Here is a 16,531-nt window from a genome sequence, read left to right as displayed (position 1 = left end):
AAACATTAAGGTTCCAATCCCCAGCATGAACTGTCAATATCGCTCAACACAATTCGACAGCCACCACTGGACATAAATACGTGATCTTTGTTCTCCTACAACAAAATGCCTTGATCTTAAACTCCATATGGTCAGTGCCACAGGAGTATGATATTTCCTACAGCCTCGTGACCTCTCTGACTGGTAACTGTCAGTTGCTACAAAATATCCACTGAAAATGGCCAAAGCTACTGGGGCCGAAATTGCCCTCCGCCCCAAACGGGGTGCATGTACCGATTTAATTGTTGACTTACCGCCCCAATTGATGGGCCGGTGATTCGTGCGATTCTGCCCTCTACTGTTGAGCGATTCCGTCAGGGCGGTGTTTCGGGCGACAGCGGGACAGAACGCGTGCGATGTCATCAGCCGGGGAAAACTCTCGGGGGCATCGAGAGGCGGCTGCCCTGCTTTTAATCTTTTTCTATCACTCTTTTTCTCCCTGTCTCTGTTTTTTGTCTCACTTTTTCCCCTCATTATTTCTCTATTTTTTTTCTCTCTCTAATTGTCTGTCTCTCATTGTTATCTCTCACTGTCTACATTTTTTCTTTCTTTCTCACTGTCTCTCCATCTCAGTTTTGTGTCCCTCATTTTTTCCCCTTTTCTCTCTGTTTCTGCATCCTATGTTCCCTCTTAATTTCCCTCACGGGGCGGTAAGGGGTCACCATCAGGTGGTAAGGGCTCGGCGCGGAGCGCTAAAGGGTCGGCGCCGGGCAGTAAGAGGTCAGCGGAGCGGTAAGGGGTCAGCGGGGCAGTAAGGGGTCACCGTCGGGCAGTAAAGGGTCAGCGTCGGGCAGTAAGGGGTCACCGTCGGGCAGTAAGGGGTCACCGTCGGGCAGTAAGGGTCACCGTCGGGCAGTAAAGGGTCACCGTCGGGCAGTAAGGGGTCAGCGGGGCAGTAAGGGGTCAGCGGGGCAGTAAGGGGTCAGCGGGGCAGTAAGGGTCACCGTCGGGCAGTAAGAGGTCAGTGGAGCGGTAAGGGGTCAGCGTCGGGCAGTAAGGGGTCAGCGGGGCAGTAAGGGGTCACCGTCGGGCAGTAAAGGGTCACCGTCGGGCAGTAAGGGGTCGGCACAGGGCGGTAAGGGGTCACCATCAGGTGGTAAAGGTCAGCGCGGGGCGGTAAGGGGTCACCGGCGGACGGCAAGGGGTCGGCACGGGGCTGACGGGCGGGGCGGTAACCTTCTCCGCCCCAAAAAGCGACGAGGGCAATGTCCCGATTATCGGCCACTCCGCCCCAACAGATCAGTAACTCCTTTCTGGTCTAAAAAAAAGGGCCAATTTTAAGTGTTTTTTTTCAGATCTTCGTAGCTAGCAGAGGGGAGATTTTTTTTTGCGTTCATGGGATGTGGCCGTCGCTGGCCAGGCTGGCATTTATTGCCCGTCCCTAATTGCCCTCGAGAAGGTGATGGTGAGCCGCCATCTTGAACTGCTGCGTTCCGTGATGTGGTGATATTTTGTAGCAGTTGGGTACAACGGAGTGACTCGCTGGGCCATGTCAGAGGGCAGTTAAGAGTCAAACACATTACTGGGGGTCTGGAGTCACGTATAGGTCATCAGTGACCCAGATGGGTTTTTACAACAATCTATTGGTCCATGGTCACTATTACTGATACTAGCTTTTTGTTTTTAAATGCCGAATGTATTTAATTTATTGAATGTAAATTTTGGTGGAATTTGAACTGGTGTCTCCAGACCTCTGGATTACTAGTCCAGTAATATAACCACTATGGATTTTAGCCCCTTGCCCGAAGAGATGTTAAGACAACGTACTTAACCCACTACATCACCAATCCATTAGCAATTCCTCCCTAGCTCTGTAATCTCCTCCAGCCCCACAACACCCCCCCCCACCCCCGAGATGTCTGCACTCCTCTAATTCTGCCCTCTTGAGCATTCATGATTATAGTCGCTCAACCATTGGTGGCCTTGAGCATACTCACGGGTGTATACATTATACCCAATGTTTACCATTGGTGGCTGTGGCTTCTGTTGCCTGGGCCCCAAGCTCTGGAGCTCCCTCCCTAAACCTCTCCGCCTCTACCTCTTTCCTCCATCAAGGCACTCCTTGAAACCGACCTCTCTGACCACGCTTTAGGTCACCTGTGCTCATTTCTAACCTGTGCTAATTTTTTTTAAATCTCATAATACTCTTGCGAAGCACCGTGGGACGTTTCACTACGTTAAGGACGCTATATTAATACAAGTTGTTGTTGTTTTAGATGCACCCTGACCGTCTCTCTTTGATATGTACGAGTAGTCACTGTGTTCTGGGGGTGCAGTTTATAGTTTGCCAAGGCCCTTACCTCCTCTGCTGTGGAGTCTCTGTAATATCTCAGGCTGGAGTCTGTCAGAACAAACCAGTGTTTCTTCCACTGAAAGAGGAGAATAATCATGTGACATGTGTTTCCTGCATTACAACAGTGACTGCACTTCAAAAAGGACTTCATCGGCTGTAAAGTGCTGTGGGGCGTCCTGAGGCGCTATATCAATGCAAGCCCTTCTTTTTCAATGCGGCCACCGACTGCAGAGGAGAACAGATCAATAAGAAAATGCCTGTCCCCGCGATAGCTCGATTTAATGCAGTGAATAGCGGAGACACACACACACACACCTGGAAGGTCACAAGCCTGTGCCCCTAGCCTTTGCCAAGTGATCATGGCCTGGGTGTGGCCACTGGCCTCAGCACCGCTAGTTTAAGGAAGGGGAAGGTCATCCAGGAACCTCGCTCCCGACGGCTATCCAACAATCCCCACTGGAATTGTGCCGATGTGGGCTGGATAGGGTTTGGCAGTGATGCTCATTGTAATCAAATAGAAGGCCACGAGGGACATTGGTGGAGATCACTGATGGGACAGAATGTAAAGTGGCCTTCAGAGACCCAATGCTGGTAGCAGGAGCTCTCATCATGGTCTTTTAGACAGGTTAGACTTGCTTATCCACGCTTTTAGATGGACTGCTGTGCAGCTCCAGAGTGCCCATCCCACAGCAAGGGTTGAATCATAGAATGACACAGGAGGCCATTCAGCCCATCGAGCCTGTGCTGGCTCTTTGAAAGAGCTTTCCAATTAGTCCCACTCCCCCTGCTCCTTCTCCATAGCCCGGCAAAAAATGTTCCCTTCAAGTATGCACCCAATTCGTTTTTGAATGTTATTATTGAATCTGCTTCCACCACCCTTTCAGGCAGCGTGTTCCTGATCGCAACAACTCGCCGTGTAAAAAGAGTCTCATGTCGTCTCTGGTTCTTTTGCCAAACATCTTAAATCTGTGCCCTCTGGTTATCAGCCACTGGAAACAGTTTATCTTTATTTACTCTATCTAAACCTTCATGATTTTGAACACCTCCATCAATTCTCCTCTTACCCTTCTCTGCTCCAAGGAGAACAACCCCAGCTTCTAACCTTTCAGGGCTGCTGACCGAGGGCCGTGTGCCTCTTTGTCGGCCGGTGCGGACACGATGGGCCGAAATGGCCTCTGCGCTGTAAATTTCTATGTTTCTCCTGTCTATCCACGTAACTGCAGTCCCTCATCCCTGGAACCTTCCTAAAAAATCTCTTCTGCACCCTCTCCAAATTCACCACCCTCCAAGTGAAGAAATTTCCCCTCCTCTCAGTCCTAGATGGCTGACCCCTTATTCGGAGACTGTGACCCCTGGTTCTAAACTCCCCAGCCAGGGGGAAACATCCTCCCTGCATCTACCCTGTCAAGCCCTGTAAGAATTTTTTGTACGTTTCAATGAGATCATCTCTCATTCTTCTAAATTTGAGAGAATATTGGCCTAGTCTACTCAATCCTCATAGGACAATTCCCCCATCCCAGGAATCAGTCTGGCGAACCTTCGTTACATTTCCTCTATGGCAAGTATATCCTTCCTTCGGTAAGGAGACCAAAACTGTACACAATACTCCAGGTGTGGTCTCACCAGGGCCCTATATAATTGCAGTAAGACCTCTTTACTTTTGTACTCAAATCCTCTTGTAATAAAGGCCAACATGCCATTTGCTTTCTTAATTGCTTGCTGTACCTGTATGTTAACTTTCAGTGGTTCATGGAAAAGGACCCCCAGATCCCTCTGAACACCAACATTTCCCAATCTCTCACCATTTAAAAAATACTCTGCTTTTCTATTTTTCTTACCAAAGTGGATAACATCACATTTCTCCACACTATATTCCATTTGCCATGTTCTTGCCCATTCACTTAGCCTGTTTATATCCCCTTGAAGTCTCTTTGCTTCCTCCTCACAAACATAAGAACATAAGAAATAGGAGCAGGAGTGGGCCATTTGGCCCCTCGAGCCTGCTCCGCCATTCAAGAAGATTCAACTTACATTCCCACCTAGCTTTGTATCATCAGCAAACTTGGCTATATTACATTTGGTCTCCTCACCCAAATCATTGATATATATTGTGAATAGCTGGGGCCCAAACACCAATCCTAGTGGCACCCCACTAGTTACAGTCTGCCAACCCGAAAATGACCCGTTTATTCCTACTCTTTGTTTTCCGTCCGTTAACCAATCTTCAATCCATGTTAGTACATTACCCCAATCCCAAGTGCCCTAATTTTGTTTAATAACCTCTTGTGTGGCACCTTATCGAATGCCTTCTGAAAATCCAAATACACCACATCCACTGGTTCCCCCTTATCTATTCTGCTAGGTACAACCTCAAAAAACTCTAACAGATTTGTCATAAATCCGTGTTGGCTCCGCCCAATCCTATTTTTATGTTCTCAGTGCCCTGTCACCACATCCTTAATAATAGATTCTAGCATTTTTCCTACTACTGATGTCAGGCTAACTGGTCTATAGTTCCCCGTTTTCTCTCTCCCTCCTTTCTTAAATAGTGGGGTTACATTTGCAACCTTCCAATCTGCAGAAACCATTCTAGAATCTATGGAATTTTGGAAGATGACAACTAATGCATCCACTATCTCTATGGCCACCTCTTTCAAAACCCTAGGATGTAGGCCATCAGGTCCAGGGAATTTATTGGCTTTCAGTCCCATTCATTTCTCCAGTACTATTTGTTTTAACTAATAATTTCTTTCAGTTCCCACTTTGGTTCTCCACTATTTCCGGCAACTTTTTTGCGTGTCCTTCCATGAAGACGGAGACAAAGCACTTGTTTACCTTCTCTGCCATTTCCTTATTCTCCATTATAATTTCTCCTGTCTCAGCCTGTAGGGGACCCATATATACTTTTGCTAATCTTTTTCTTTTCACATACCTATCGAAGCTTTTACAATCTGTTTTTATGTCTCTCGCTGGTTTACTCTCATATTCTATTTTCCCTTTCTTTATCAATTTCTTGGTCCTCCTTTGCTGAACTCTAAAATATTCCCAATCCTCAGGAATACTGCTCTTTTTGGCAACCTTATAAGCCTCTTCCTTTGATCTAATACTATCTTTAACTTCTCTTGTTAGCCACGGTTGGACCACTTTTCCTGTGGGGTTTTTGTGCCTCAAAGGAATCATGTAAATCATATATTAATTCTTTCAATGCTAGCCATTGCTCATCTACCGTCATACCTTTTAATGTATTTTACCAATCTACCTTAGCCAACTTGCCCCTCATACCTACGTAGTTTGTTTTGTTTAGATTTAAGACCCTAGTTTCGGATTCAACTGGATCATTTTCAAACTCAATATAAAATTCTGTCATATTATGGTCACTCTTCCCTAAAGGCCCGTTTACTACAAGCTTATTAATTAACCTTTTCTCAATGCACAACACTAGATCTAAAATAGCCTGTTCCCTAGTTGGTTCCTCAACATACTGATCTAGAAAACCATCTTGTATACATTCCATGAATTCGTCCTCCACACTATTACTGCAAACTTGGTTTGTCCAGTCTATCTGTAGATTAAAGTCCCCTATGATTACTTTATTACCCTTAGTACATGTGTTTCTAATTTCCTGATTTATACTCTGCCCTACATTACAACTACTGTTTGGGGGCCTATAAACAACTCCCACAAACGTTTTCTGTCCCTTGTTGTTTCTTAGCTCCACCCAAATTGATTCTACTTCTTGATTTTTGAAGCCAAGATCCTTTCTCTCTACTGTCTTTATCCCATCCTTTATTATCAGGGCTACCCCTCCTTTTCCATTTTGCCTATCTTTTCTAAAAGTTAAGTATCATGGAATATTTTGTTCCCAATCTTGGCCACTTTGCAACCACATGTCCGTAACGGCTATTAAATCGAAGCTATTCATTTATATCTGTGCTATTAATTCATCTATTTTGCTGCGAATGCTTCGCGCATTCAGATATAGTGCATTTAGCTTTGACTTATTTCTATTCTTCACTGATGTCACCTTAGTCAGTGATGCCCTATGACCTTTGTTACTCTCTCTGTCCCTTCCTGACCCACTCTGCTTATTTTTACCCAAAACTCTGCTCCAGAGCATAAATGTAAGGCTATGTAAAATCTTGCTCGGTGCTGTTTTCTGAGCCAGATCCAAGTTTGTGTTATTAACTGAGCCACATCTCGGTCAGTGTCACTATCTGAATCATTTCCAGGTCAGTGTCAACAGTTGAGCCAAACCAAAGTCCCTGCTAATGTCTGAGCCAGATCCATGTCAACAACCGAGACAAGCGAACATCATGGTAATAAAAGAACAATGACATTGCTGGCAACCGAGTGCTGGACCCAGTGGCAAAAAGACAGGGACTAACATTCCTTTGTGGAATATTGCAGGAAATGATTTCCGGCAGTGAGTACGAAGTGGGCAGCTCTGTTGATGGACACCTACCTCACCACGGTCATCCAGTATGGACATCCAGCCCTTCTTGAAATTCAGGAGATCTGGCTGCAGGTGGAAAAACAAAGAAGTATGATCCACACCGTCCTCAACTAAATGGAAACATGCGAGTTATCTCACCAAATAATCCAACAAGCTCTTCAACGTTGAGCTTTATTTCTATAATGCTGTAATCAAAGACTTGCCTTAATATCTAGTTATTCAAAGAATGATACAGTGCAGAAGGAGGCCACTCGGTCCATCCGGCCTGTGCCAGCTCTTTGAAAGAGCAATTCAATTAGTCCCACTCTCCCGCTCTTTCCCCACAGCCCTTTTTAAGTATTTATCCAATTCCCTTTTGAAAGTCACTGTTGAATCTGCTTCCACCGCCCTTTCAGGCAGCGCGTTCCCGATCACAACAACTCGCTGCGTAAAATCATTTTTCCTCATCTCGTCCACACTGGTTTTTTTGACAATTCACAGGTGGTCCCTCGAACGAGGATGACTTGCTTCCACAAGAGTTCACAGATGTTTCAATGAAGGACCCGATGTTCCAGTCCTGAACTCCAATTAAGGGGGTGGAAGATGCCTGTGCGTGGATTTTTTTAACGTGTGGTGACCGTTGCACATCAGCCACCACACGGGCTTGACAGAGCGAGGTCTTGGTCCAGTGGCAAGGGTTAACCAGGATGACTGGAGACCAATTAACTTCAATCTGTCTCCTCTGGCTACCTACCCCACTGCCATTGAAAGCAGTTTCTCCTTAACTACTCTATCAAAACCGCTCATGATGTTGAACGCCTCGATTAAATCTCCCCTTCACCTTGTGTTAGTTGTGCTTTTGGCAGGTTAGGCACCAAAGTGAAACCCACTGGGCTGGAATTCCTGAGAGCGCAATGAGTGAGTCAATGGCAACAGTTAGGGAGGAAGCTGGTTCTGGGCCAGGCCATCAGTTCTGGTCGGCAGGGAACAGGAGATCCTCAGCCCACCCTCAGTGTCAGCTGTGGCTCAGTGGACAGCACACTCTCGCCTCTGTGACAAAAGGTCGTGGGTTCAAATCCCACTCCAGGGACTAGAGTACATAAATCTAGGCTGACACTCCAGTGCAGTGCTGAGGAAGCACCTCACTGTCGGAGGTGCCGTCTTTCGGATGAGATGTTAAACCGAGGCCCTGACTGCTCTCTCAGGTGTACGTAAAAGATCTCATGCCATTATTTTGAAGAAGAGCAGGAGATTTATCCCCGGTGGCCTGGCCAATATTTATCTCTCAATCAACATAAGAAAAACAGATTATCTGGTCTATATTACACTGCTGTTTGTGGGAGCTTGCAGTGTGCAAATTGGCTGCCGCATTTCCTATATTACAACAGTGACTATACTTCAAAAGTACTTCATTGGCTGTAAAGCGCTTTGAGACGTTCAGTGGTCGTGAAAGGCGTTATATAAATGCAAGTCTTTCTTTTCTCATCAAGTGGGCATATCTAGTGGGGGACGGAGTGCATTCCCAGGATAGTTCGGGGAACTTCACTTAATTCTGCCCTTGTAAGGCCTCAACGCCAACTGAAAGCTGATGTGAATTCCATTGAGGCCCTTGGAAAGGACCTCGAACTTGCCCGGCCCAAGGCAGAACCACCCGATGAATGCGGTTTTATTTCAGCCTGCGTGGGGCTTTGGGGGGGGGGGGGGGGGGTCCCTCTGTCCGGTGGAGGGGCTGTGGGACACTCTACTCTCCACTCCACTCTCCACCCGGTCGGCCCCTGGGGTTTGGGACGGTATCTGTCTCCTGCATTCCGGATCTGGGAATTTTGGGGCCCATGTCAGTTTTCTCGCACCATCTTACCATTATTCTCACATTAATCAGATGCTTCTGGGCAGGTGACGGTTCAGGAAAAGCCTCACAGAACCTGGCAGTATGTTACCCTAGTGCTGGCTTTTGGATCCCAGTCTGCTATTGTCCAAAATAATCACAGTCAGAGCATATAGCTGCAGAGGTGAAGTATTCACCCTGGGGTAAAAGTTTCCCCCTAGTAACAAGGTATCTTGCTCACCATCAGTATGCAGAATGCTATGGCAGCTGCATTTCCTGCGCGTTTCTATGGAGTGTGGATAGATACCCTTTGGCAATGTTTTTTATTAATTCATTCACAGGATGTAGGCGTTGCTGGCCAGGCCGACATTTATTGCCCGTCCCTAATTGCCCTTGAGAAGATGGTGGTGAGTTGCCCTCTTGAATACAACTAAGTGTCTCGTGGCAATGTCGGAGGGCGGTTAAGAATCAACCCCAGTGCTGTGGGTTTGGAGTCACATTTAGGCCAGACCAGGTAAAGAACATTAGTGAACCAGTTGGGTTTTTACGACAATCCGGTAGTTTCATGGTCACCACTACTGATACTAGCCTTTTTTTTTTTAAATTCCAGACTTATTTAATTATTTTAAATATAAATTCCCCAGCTGCCGTGGTGGGATTTGAACTCGTATCTTTGGATCACTCGTCCAGTAACATAACCATTCACGTACCTGCCTTGGGGATGGTGAAGTATATCGTCATTTGCACCATTCAGGCCTCTCTCTTCAACTTGGTTACAGATTCTATCCTTACAAACCTTGGATTGTGCTTGGAGAGAGTACTTTGCCTTGTGCTCTCAGTAAGAGATCTGCCACTGGTGGGATCAATCGGAGATGATAAACTCCTCCTCCTCCTCCTCATCATCATAGGCAGTCTCTCGGAATCGAGGAAGACTTGCTTCCACTCTTAAAATGAGTTCTTGGGTGGTTGAACAGTCTAATACGAAAATCACAGCCTCTGTCACATGTGGGACAGATGGTCGTTGAGGGAAGGGAGGGACAGGTTTGCCGCACGCTCTTTCCGCTGCCTGCACTTGATTTCTGCACGCTCTCGGCGACAAGACTAGAGGTGCTCAGCGGCCTCCCGGATGCCCTTCCTCCACTTAGGGCAGTCTTTGGCCAGGGACTCCCAGGTGTCGGTGGCAAATTTGCACGTTATCAGCGAGGCTTTGAGGGTGGCCTTGATACGATTCCTCTGCCCACCTTTGGCTCGTTTGCCGTGAAGGAGTTCCGAGTAGAGCGCTTGCTTTGGGAGTCTCGTGTCTGGAAGCACTGACCACACTTGATAAATTACAAGAACGGGCGCAACATTAAAGGGTATGTGTCTCACTTTTCCTTCGCCAGTCACAAACACCTAGTGGCAAAAACGTCGGACCCCTTCTTCCACTCAACACCCCCTCACCAAGTACAACAGAATACTCAGCAACTCGCCAAGGCTTTACTGGGCAGCACCTCCCAAACCCGCCATCTCCAGCATCTCGAAGGACAAGGGCAGCAGGCGCATGGGAGCACCAGCACCAAAGTTCCCCTCCAAGTCACACACCATCCTGGCTTGGACATATATCAGCCATAATGTATGCACCTGTCAGTATGCTCACAGGTTAACAAAAAGAGTTGTAGAGCTGTTGAGTTGGGAGTGGCTTAGCCAGTCACGTGATGTTCACAAGACTCAATAAAACCCCAACCAGTTGGGTTCGGGGGATCCATGATGAGGCAGGTGGTTGTCAGCCTGGTGGATGAACTCGTAATGTGTCGTGTGATTGTTAAACCTCTTTGCTAATAAACCAACTCGTTCTTAAGAATTCATAGCAACACATTGCTATTAAACAAAGAACCCATGCAGCAAATACATTACAACGGCCGTTCCTTCACCGTCGCTGGGTCACAATTGTGGAACCCCCCCCCCCCCCCGACCTAACGGCACTGTGGGAGCACCTTCACCACACGGACTGCAGCGGTTCAAGGCGGCGGCTCACCACCACCTTCTCAAGGAAAATTAGGGACGGGCAATAAATGCTGGCCTTGCCAGGAGGCGCCATGAATACAGATTAAAAATGCTCAAGCTGCGAGAATGACCGACAAAGGACATTTTCAAACAGCGAGTGGGGCAAAAAAGCTCACAAAGTGGATATTAAATGGACCAGGATCATCGAATAAAATGATGTTGGTTGAATTTTAGCAGTTCCGAGTTGACTATTTCTGGTTTTATCAAAGACTCGAGAGATGTGAAAGGCAGACTACTTGGCTGCCACCATGTTTGGTTGCTCTCAGCGACAACTTCTGTAAATGGGTCAAGGTTCCCTTACCTTGCCTCCCCCACTCCCAACTCTCTGACCTGGGAGTGAAACTCTCTTTACAGATACACAAATCATTAACAGTAGCGACGCAGGTTAACAAGGCCATAAAAAGCAAACAAATCACTGGAGTTCATTTCTAGAGGGATAGAATTGAAGCGCAGAGAAGTTATGTTAAACTTGTATCAAACCTTGGTTAAAAAAAAGATAGGTTGGACCACACTTGGGAGTACAGTGCACAGTTCTGGTTGCCATATTATAAGAAGTAGATAGAGGCACTGGAAAGGGTGCAGAGAAGATTTTTATTCGTGAATGTAATTGTTTTCCAATTTACATTGTTTTCGGTCCCGGCCACAAACTCCTTAGCCACTGACTCAATCCCTCTCCTCAACTTCTGTCTCAGGCTGAACCGCACTATTCACAACCTTGGTGTCATATTTTGACCCTGAAATGAGCTTTCAACCACATGTCACAGCATAACTAAGGCCGCCTATTTCCACCGACATAACGCCGTCTCCGCCCTTGCCTCAGTTCATCCGTTGCTGAAACCCTCATCCATGACTTTGTTACCTCGACTTAACTATTCCAACGCACTCCTGGTTGGCCTCCCATGTTCTACCCTGCTCAAACTTGAGGTTATCCAAAACTTGGCTGCCCGTGTCTTAACTCGCACCAAGACCCGTTCACCCATCACCCCTGTGCTCGCTGACCGACATTGGCTCCAGGTTAAGCAACCAGGGAGTGGTTGAGGTGAATAGCGCAGAAGGATTTAAGGGGAGGCTAGATAAACACGAGAGAGAGATGGGAGTACAAGGATAAGCTGATAGGGTGAGATGAAGAGGGGTGGGAAGAGGCTCGTGTGAAGTCCCTCATCCTGGTACCATTCTAGTAAATCTTCTCTGCACCCTCAGCAAGGCCTTGACATCCTATGGTGGCCAGAATTGAATGCAAGGCATAATGGTTGAGCATAACTTCCTTGCTTTTGTACTTTATTGCAAAGGGAATGGAGTATAAAAGCAGGGAAGTCTTTCTGCAGTTATACAGAGTATTGGTGAGGCCACACCTGGAGTTTTGGTTTCCATATTTACGAAAGGATATACTTGCTTTGGAGGCAGTTCAAAGAAGATTCACTAGGTTGATTCCAGAGATGAGGAGGTTGACTTGAGGAAAATTGAGTAGATTGGGCCTCTACTCATTGGAATTCAGAAGAATGAGAGGTGATCTTATCGAAACGTATAAGATTATGAGGGGGCTTGACAAGGTGGATGCAGAGAGGATGTTTCCACTGATGGGGGAGACTAGAACTAGAAGGCATGATCTTAGAATAAGGAACCGCCCATTTAAAACTGAGATGAGGAGAAATTTATTTTCTCAGAGGGTTGTGGATCTGTGAAATTCGCTGCCTCAGAGAGCTGTGGAAGCTGGGACATTGAATAAATTTAAGACAGAAATAGACAGTTTCTTAAACGATAAGGGGTTATGGGAGTGGTCAGGGTAGTGGAGCTGAGTCCATGATCAGATCAACCATGATTGGATTGAATGGCGGAGCAGGCTCGAGGGGCCATATGGCCTACTCCTGCTCCTATTTATTATGTTCTTATGTACTCTATGCTTCTGTTTATAAAGTCCACAACCCATATACTTTAACAGCCTCTCACCTTGTTCTGTCACCTTCAAATATTTGTATGTCTGAACCCCCAGGTCTCTCTCTTCCTGCACCCCATTGTACCATTTACTTTATATCACCTCACCTCATTTTTCCTTATCAAAATGCATCGTTTACATAAGAATATAAGAAATAGGAGCAGGAGTCGGCCATTTGGCCCCTTGAGCCTGCTCCGCCATTTAATAAGATCATGGCTGATCTGATCGTGGACTCAGCCCCACTTCCCTGCCCGCTCCCCAGAACCCTTTACTCCCTTATCGCTCAAAAATCTGTCTATCTCCGCCTTAAATATATTCAAAGACCCAGCCTCCACAGCTCTCTGGGGCAGAGAAGTCCACAGACTTACAACCCTCAGAAGAAATTTCTCCACATCTGAGTTTTAAATGGGCGGCCCCTTATTCTAAGACTATGTCCCCTAGTTTTAGTTTCTCCTATGAGTGGAAATATCCTCTCTGCACCTCCCTTGTCGAGCCCACTCATTATCTTATACATTTCGATAAGATCATCTCTCATTCTTCTGAACTCCATTGAGTATAGACCCAATCTACTCAACCTATCTGCATAAGTCAACCCCTTCATTTGCAGAATCAACCGAGTGAACCTTCTCTGAACAGCCTCCAATGCAAGTACAGTATATCCTTCCTTAAATACGGAGACCAAAACTGTGCGCAGTACTCCAGGTGTGGCCTCACCAATACCCTGTATTGTTGTAGCATTAATTTGCATCTGCCATGTGCCTGCCCATTTCACCAGTGTGTCTCTGTCCTCCTGAAGTCATCCTCCTCACTGCTTACTACATTTCCAAGTTTTGTGACAACTTCAAATTTTGAAATTGTACCCGATGTGTGTCCAGGTCTATCATATACATCAAAAAAATAGTGGTCCCAGTAGCGACCCCCCTCCAGTCTGATATGCAACCAACTGTTCACCAACCGTGCCTCAAGGATCATTTCTGTTGCCGCAGAAATAGTTTGAGAAAATGGTAATCTCGGCAATTGTATGGTTCAGATCAGCACATGATTCTCACACGCGTGGAGTATGGAATATTTGCCACAAACACGTTACAACAACCGGACCAAAAATAGCTGCACGCTCACTCTTAGCATCCATCGTCACCATGGCAACACACTCAGTCTTAGTAAAACTGAAGTCAATGGGATTCAGGGGAAAACTCTCCACTGGCTGGAGTCATACCTCGCACAAAGGAAGATGGTTGTGGTTGTTGGAGGTCAATCATCCCAGCCCCAGGACATCGCTGCAGGAGTTCCTCAGGGCAGTGTCTTAGGCCCAACCATCTTCAGTTGCTTCTTCAATGATCTTCCCTCCATCACAAGGTCAGAAGTGGGGATGTTCGCTGATGATTGCACAGTGTTCATTTCCATTTGCAACTCCGCAGATAATGACCTGCTGATAAGTGGCAAGTAACATTCGCGCCCACACAAGTGTCAGGCAATGGCTAACTACAACAAGCGAGTGTAACCACTTCCCCTTGACATTCAAAGGCATTACTATTGTGTTCTTAACACAGATGAGACTGCATATAGGGAGGCTAAAGTAACAGTGACCTCGGTCTTTAAGACACTCCAGAGTCGGGAACAAGCCTTAGGGGCCGGCTTATATACAGTGCTCCCAAGGGATGCTGGGATCCCTTGGGACTTCAGGGGATGCGCTCCCTGGTGGCGGTACATGTGAGTGCATGCTTTACAGATACACAACATCACTCCCCCCCCAAAGTCAAAGTGAAAACTATTTACAAGGTGAGGCGGTCGGGAGCCTTTCTTTCCCTGGTGGACCGCCTCGGTACAAATGTCTGTTCTGGTGTGTTGCTGTGCCCTCGCTGGTCTGGCGTGTTGTTGGCCCTGCAGGACTGCTGGGTGAGCCTGGCCTTGCTGGGATGTTGGGCGTGATGGGTTCGATTTCCTGGTCCGGGGTGGTGTCGTTGATCTTTTGGGTGTGTGTTGTGGGCTCGAAAAAGCTGGTGTCTGCTGTGGGTTGTTCAGGGCAGTCTGTGAACCTCAACCTCGTTTGGTCCAGGTGCTTTCTGCAAATTTGTCCATTGTCTACTTTGTCTACAATCACCCTATTCCCTTCTTTAGCTATCACCGTGCCCGTGATCCACTTGGGACCATGTCCATAGTTTAGCACATACACAGGGTCATTCAGATCAATTTCCCGTGACACAGTGGCGCGACCATCGTTTACATTTTGTTGCTGCCGCCTGCTCTCTACCTAATCATGCAAGTTGGGGTGAACCAGCGAGAGTCTGGTTTTAAGTGTCCTTTTCATGAGTAGCTCAGCCGGGGGCACCCCTGTGAGCGAGTGGGGTCTCGTGCGGTAGCTGAGCAGTACTCGGGACAGGCAGGTTTGGAGTGAGCCTTCTGTGACTCGTTTAAGGCTTTGTTTGATTGTTTGTACTGCCCGCTCTGCCTGCCCATTGGAGGCTGGTTTAAACGGGGCCGAGGTGACATGTTTGATCCCATTGCGGATCATGAATTCTTTAAATTCGGCACTGGTGAAACGTGGCCCGTTGTCACTGACCAGTATGTCAGGCAGGCCGTGGGTGGCAAACATGGCCCTCAGGCTTTCAATGGTGGCGGTGGCGGTGCTTCCCGACATTATTTCACATTCAATCCATTTTGAAAAAGCATCCACCACCACCAGGAACATTTTACCGAGAAACGGGCCCGCATAGTCGACATGGATCCTCGACCATGATCTGGAGGGCCAGGACCACAAACGTAGTGGTGCCTTTCTGGGCGCGTTGCTCAACTGAGCACACACGCTGCATTGCCGTGCACAGGACTCTAAGTCAGAGTCAATACCGGGCCACCCCACGTGGGATCTGGCTATCGCTTTCATCATTACTATACCCAGGTGTGTGCTGTGGAGATCCGAGATGAACGTCTCCCTGCCCTTTTTGGATAGCACTACGCGGTTACCCAACAACCGGCAGTCTGCCTGACTGGATAGCTCGTCATTTCGCCGTTGGAATGGCTTGATTAGCTCTTGCATTTCAACGGGGATGCTGGCCCAGCTCCCATGCAGTACAGTTTTTTTTTACCAGGGACAGCAGAGGATCTTGGCTGGTCCAAGTCCTAATTTGGCGGGCTGTGACAGGTGATTTATCATTTTCAAACGCTTCCATGACCATCAACAAGTCTGCGGGCTGCGATACCATCAACAAGTTTGCAAGTTGTGCCATTTCCACCCCAGTGGTGGGCAATGGTAGCCGACAGAGCATGTGCGCAGTTTTCAGTGCCTGGCCTGTGGTGGATGGTATAGTTATACGCTGATAGCGCGAGTGCCCACCTTTGTATGCGAGCTGAGGCATTAGTATTTATCCCCTTGTTTTCAGCGAACAGGGATATGAGGGGCTTGTGATCGGTTTCCAGCTCAAATTTGAGGCCAAACAGGTACTGATGCATTTTCTTTACCCCCCGAACACACACGCCAATGCCTCTTTCTCAATCATGCTGTAGGCCCTCTCGGTCTTAGACAAGCTCCTGGAGGCATAGGCAACAGGTTACAACTTCCCCACAACGTTAGCTTGTTGTAATATACACCCGACTCTGTACAACGATGCATCACATGCTAGCACAAGTCTTTTACACGGGTTATACAATACAAGCAGCTTGTTGGAGCATAAAATGTTTCTGGCTTTCTCAAAAGCAATTACTTGTTTTTTTCCCCCATACCCAGTTCTCACCTTTACGCAATAACACATGTCGGGGCTCTAAGAGGGTGCTTAACCCTGGTAGGAAGTTACCAAAATAGTTGAGGAGTCCCAGGAACGACCGCAGCTCCGTGACGTTCTGTGGCATGGGCACGTTCCTGATAGCTTCTGTCTTGGCGTCTGTGGGCCGAATGCCGTCCGCCGCAATCTTTCTCCCCAAAAACTCCACTTCTGTTGCCATGAAGATGCATTTCGACCTCTTCAGCCACAG

At 47.3% G+C, this 16,531-nt stretch overlaps 1 protein-coding gene across 7 annotated transcripts in view; it reads right to left on the bottom strand.

Moving 5' to 3' along the window:
* Nucleotides 1-16,531, bottom strand: part of triobpb (TRIO and F-actin binding protein b) — a 162,250-nt gene that overhangs the window by 100,629 nt on the left and 45,090 nt on the right. For all 7 annotated transcript variants that reach the window (XM_070861613.1, XM_070861614.1, XM_070861612.1 and 4 more), the window contains exons 2-3: nt 6,795-6,851; nt 2,340-2,408 (exon numbers count right to left, since the gene is read on the bottom strand). In XM_070861613.1, coding sequence (XP_070717714.1) covers nt 2,340-2,408; nt 6,795-6,851 — 126 coding nt within the window. The remainder of the gene's footprint in view (nt 1-2,339; nt 2,409-6,794; nt 6,852-16,531) is intronic.

Source organism: Pristiophorus japonicus, chromosome 19 (assembly GCF_044704955.1).
Source record: "Pristiophorus japonicus isolate sPriJap1 chromosome 19, sPriJap1.hap1, whole genome shotgun sequence".
Taxonomy (NCBI): Eukaryota; Metazoa; Chordata; class Chondrichthyes; family Pristiophoridae; genus Pristiophorus; species Pristiophorus japonicus.
Note: the sequence above shows the minus strand (reverse complement) of the source record. Positions and strands in the feature narration are given on the sequence as shown.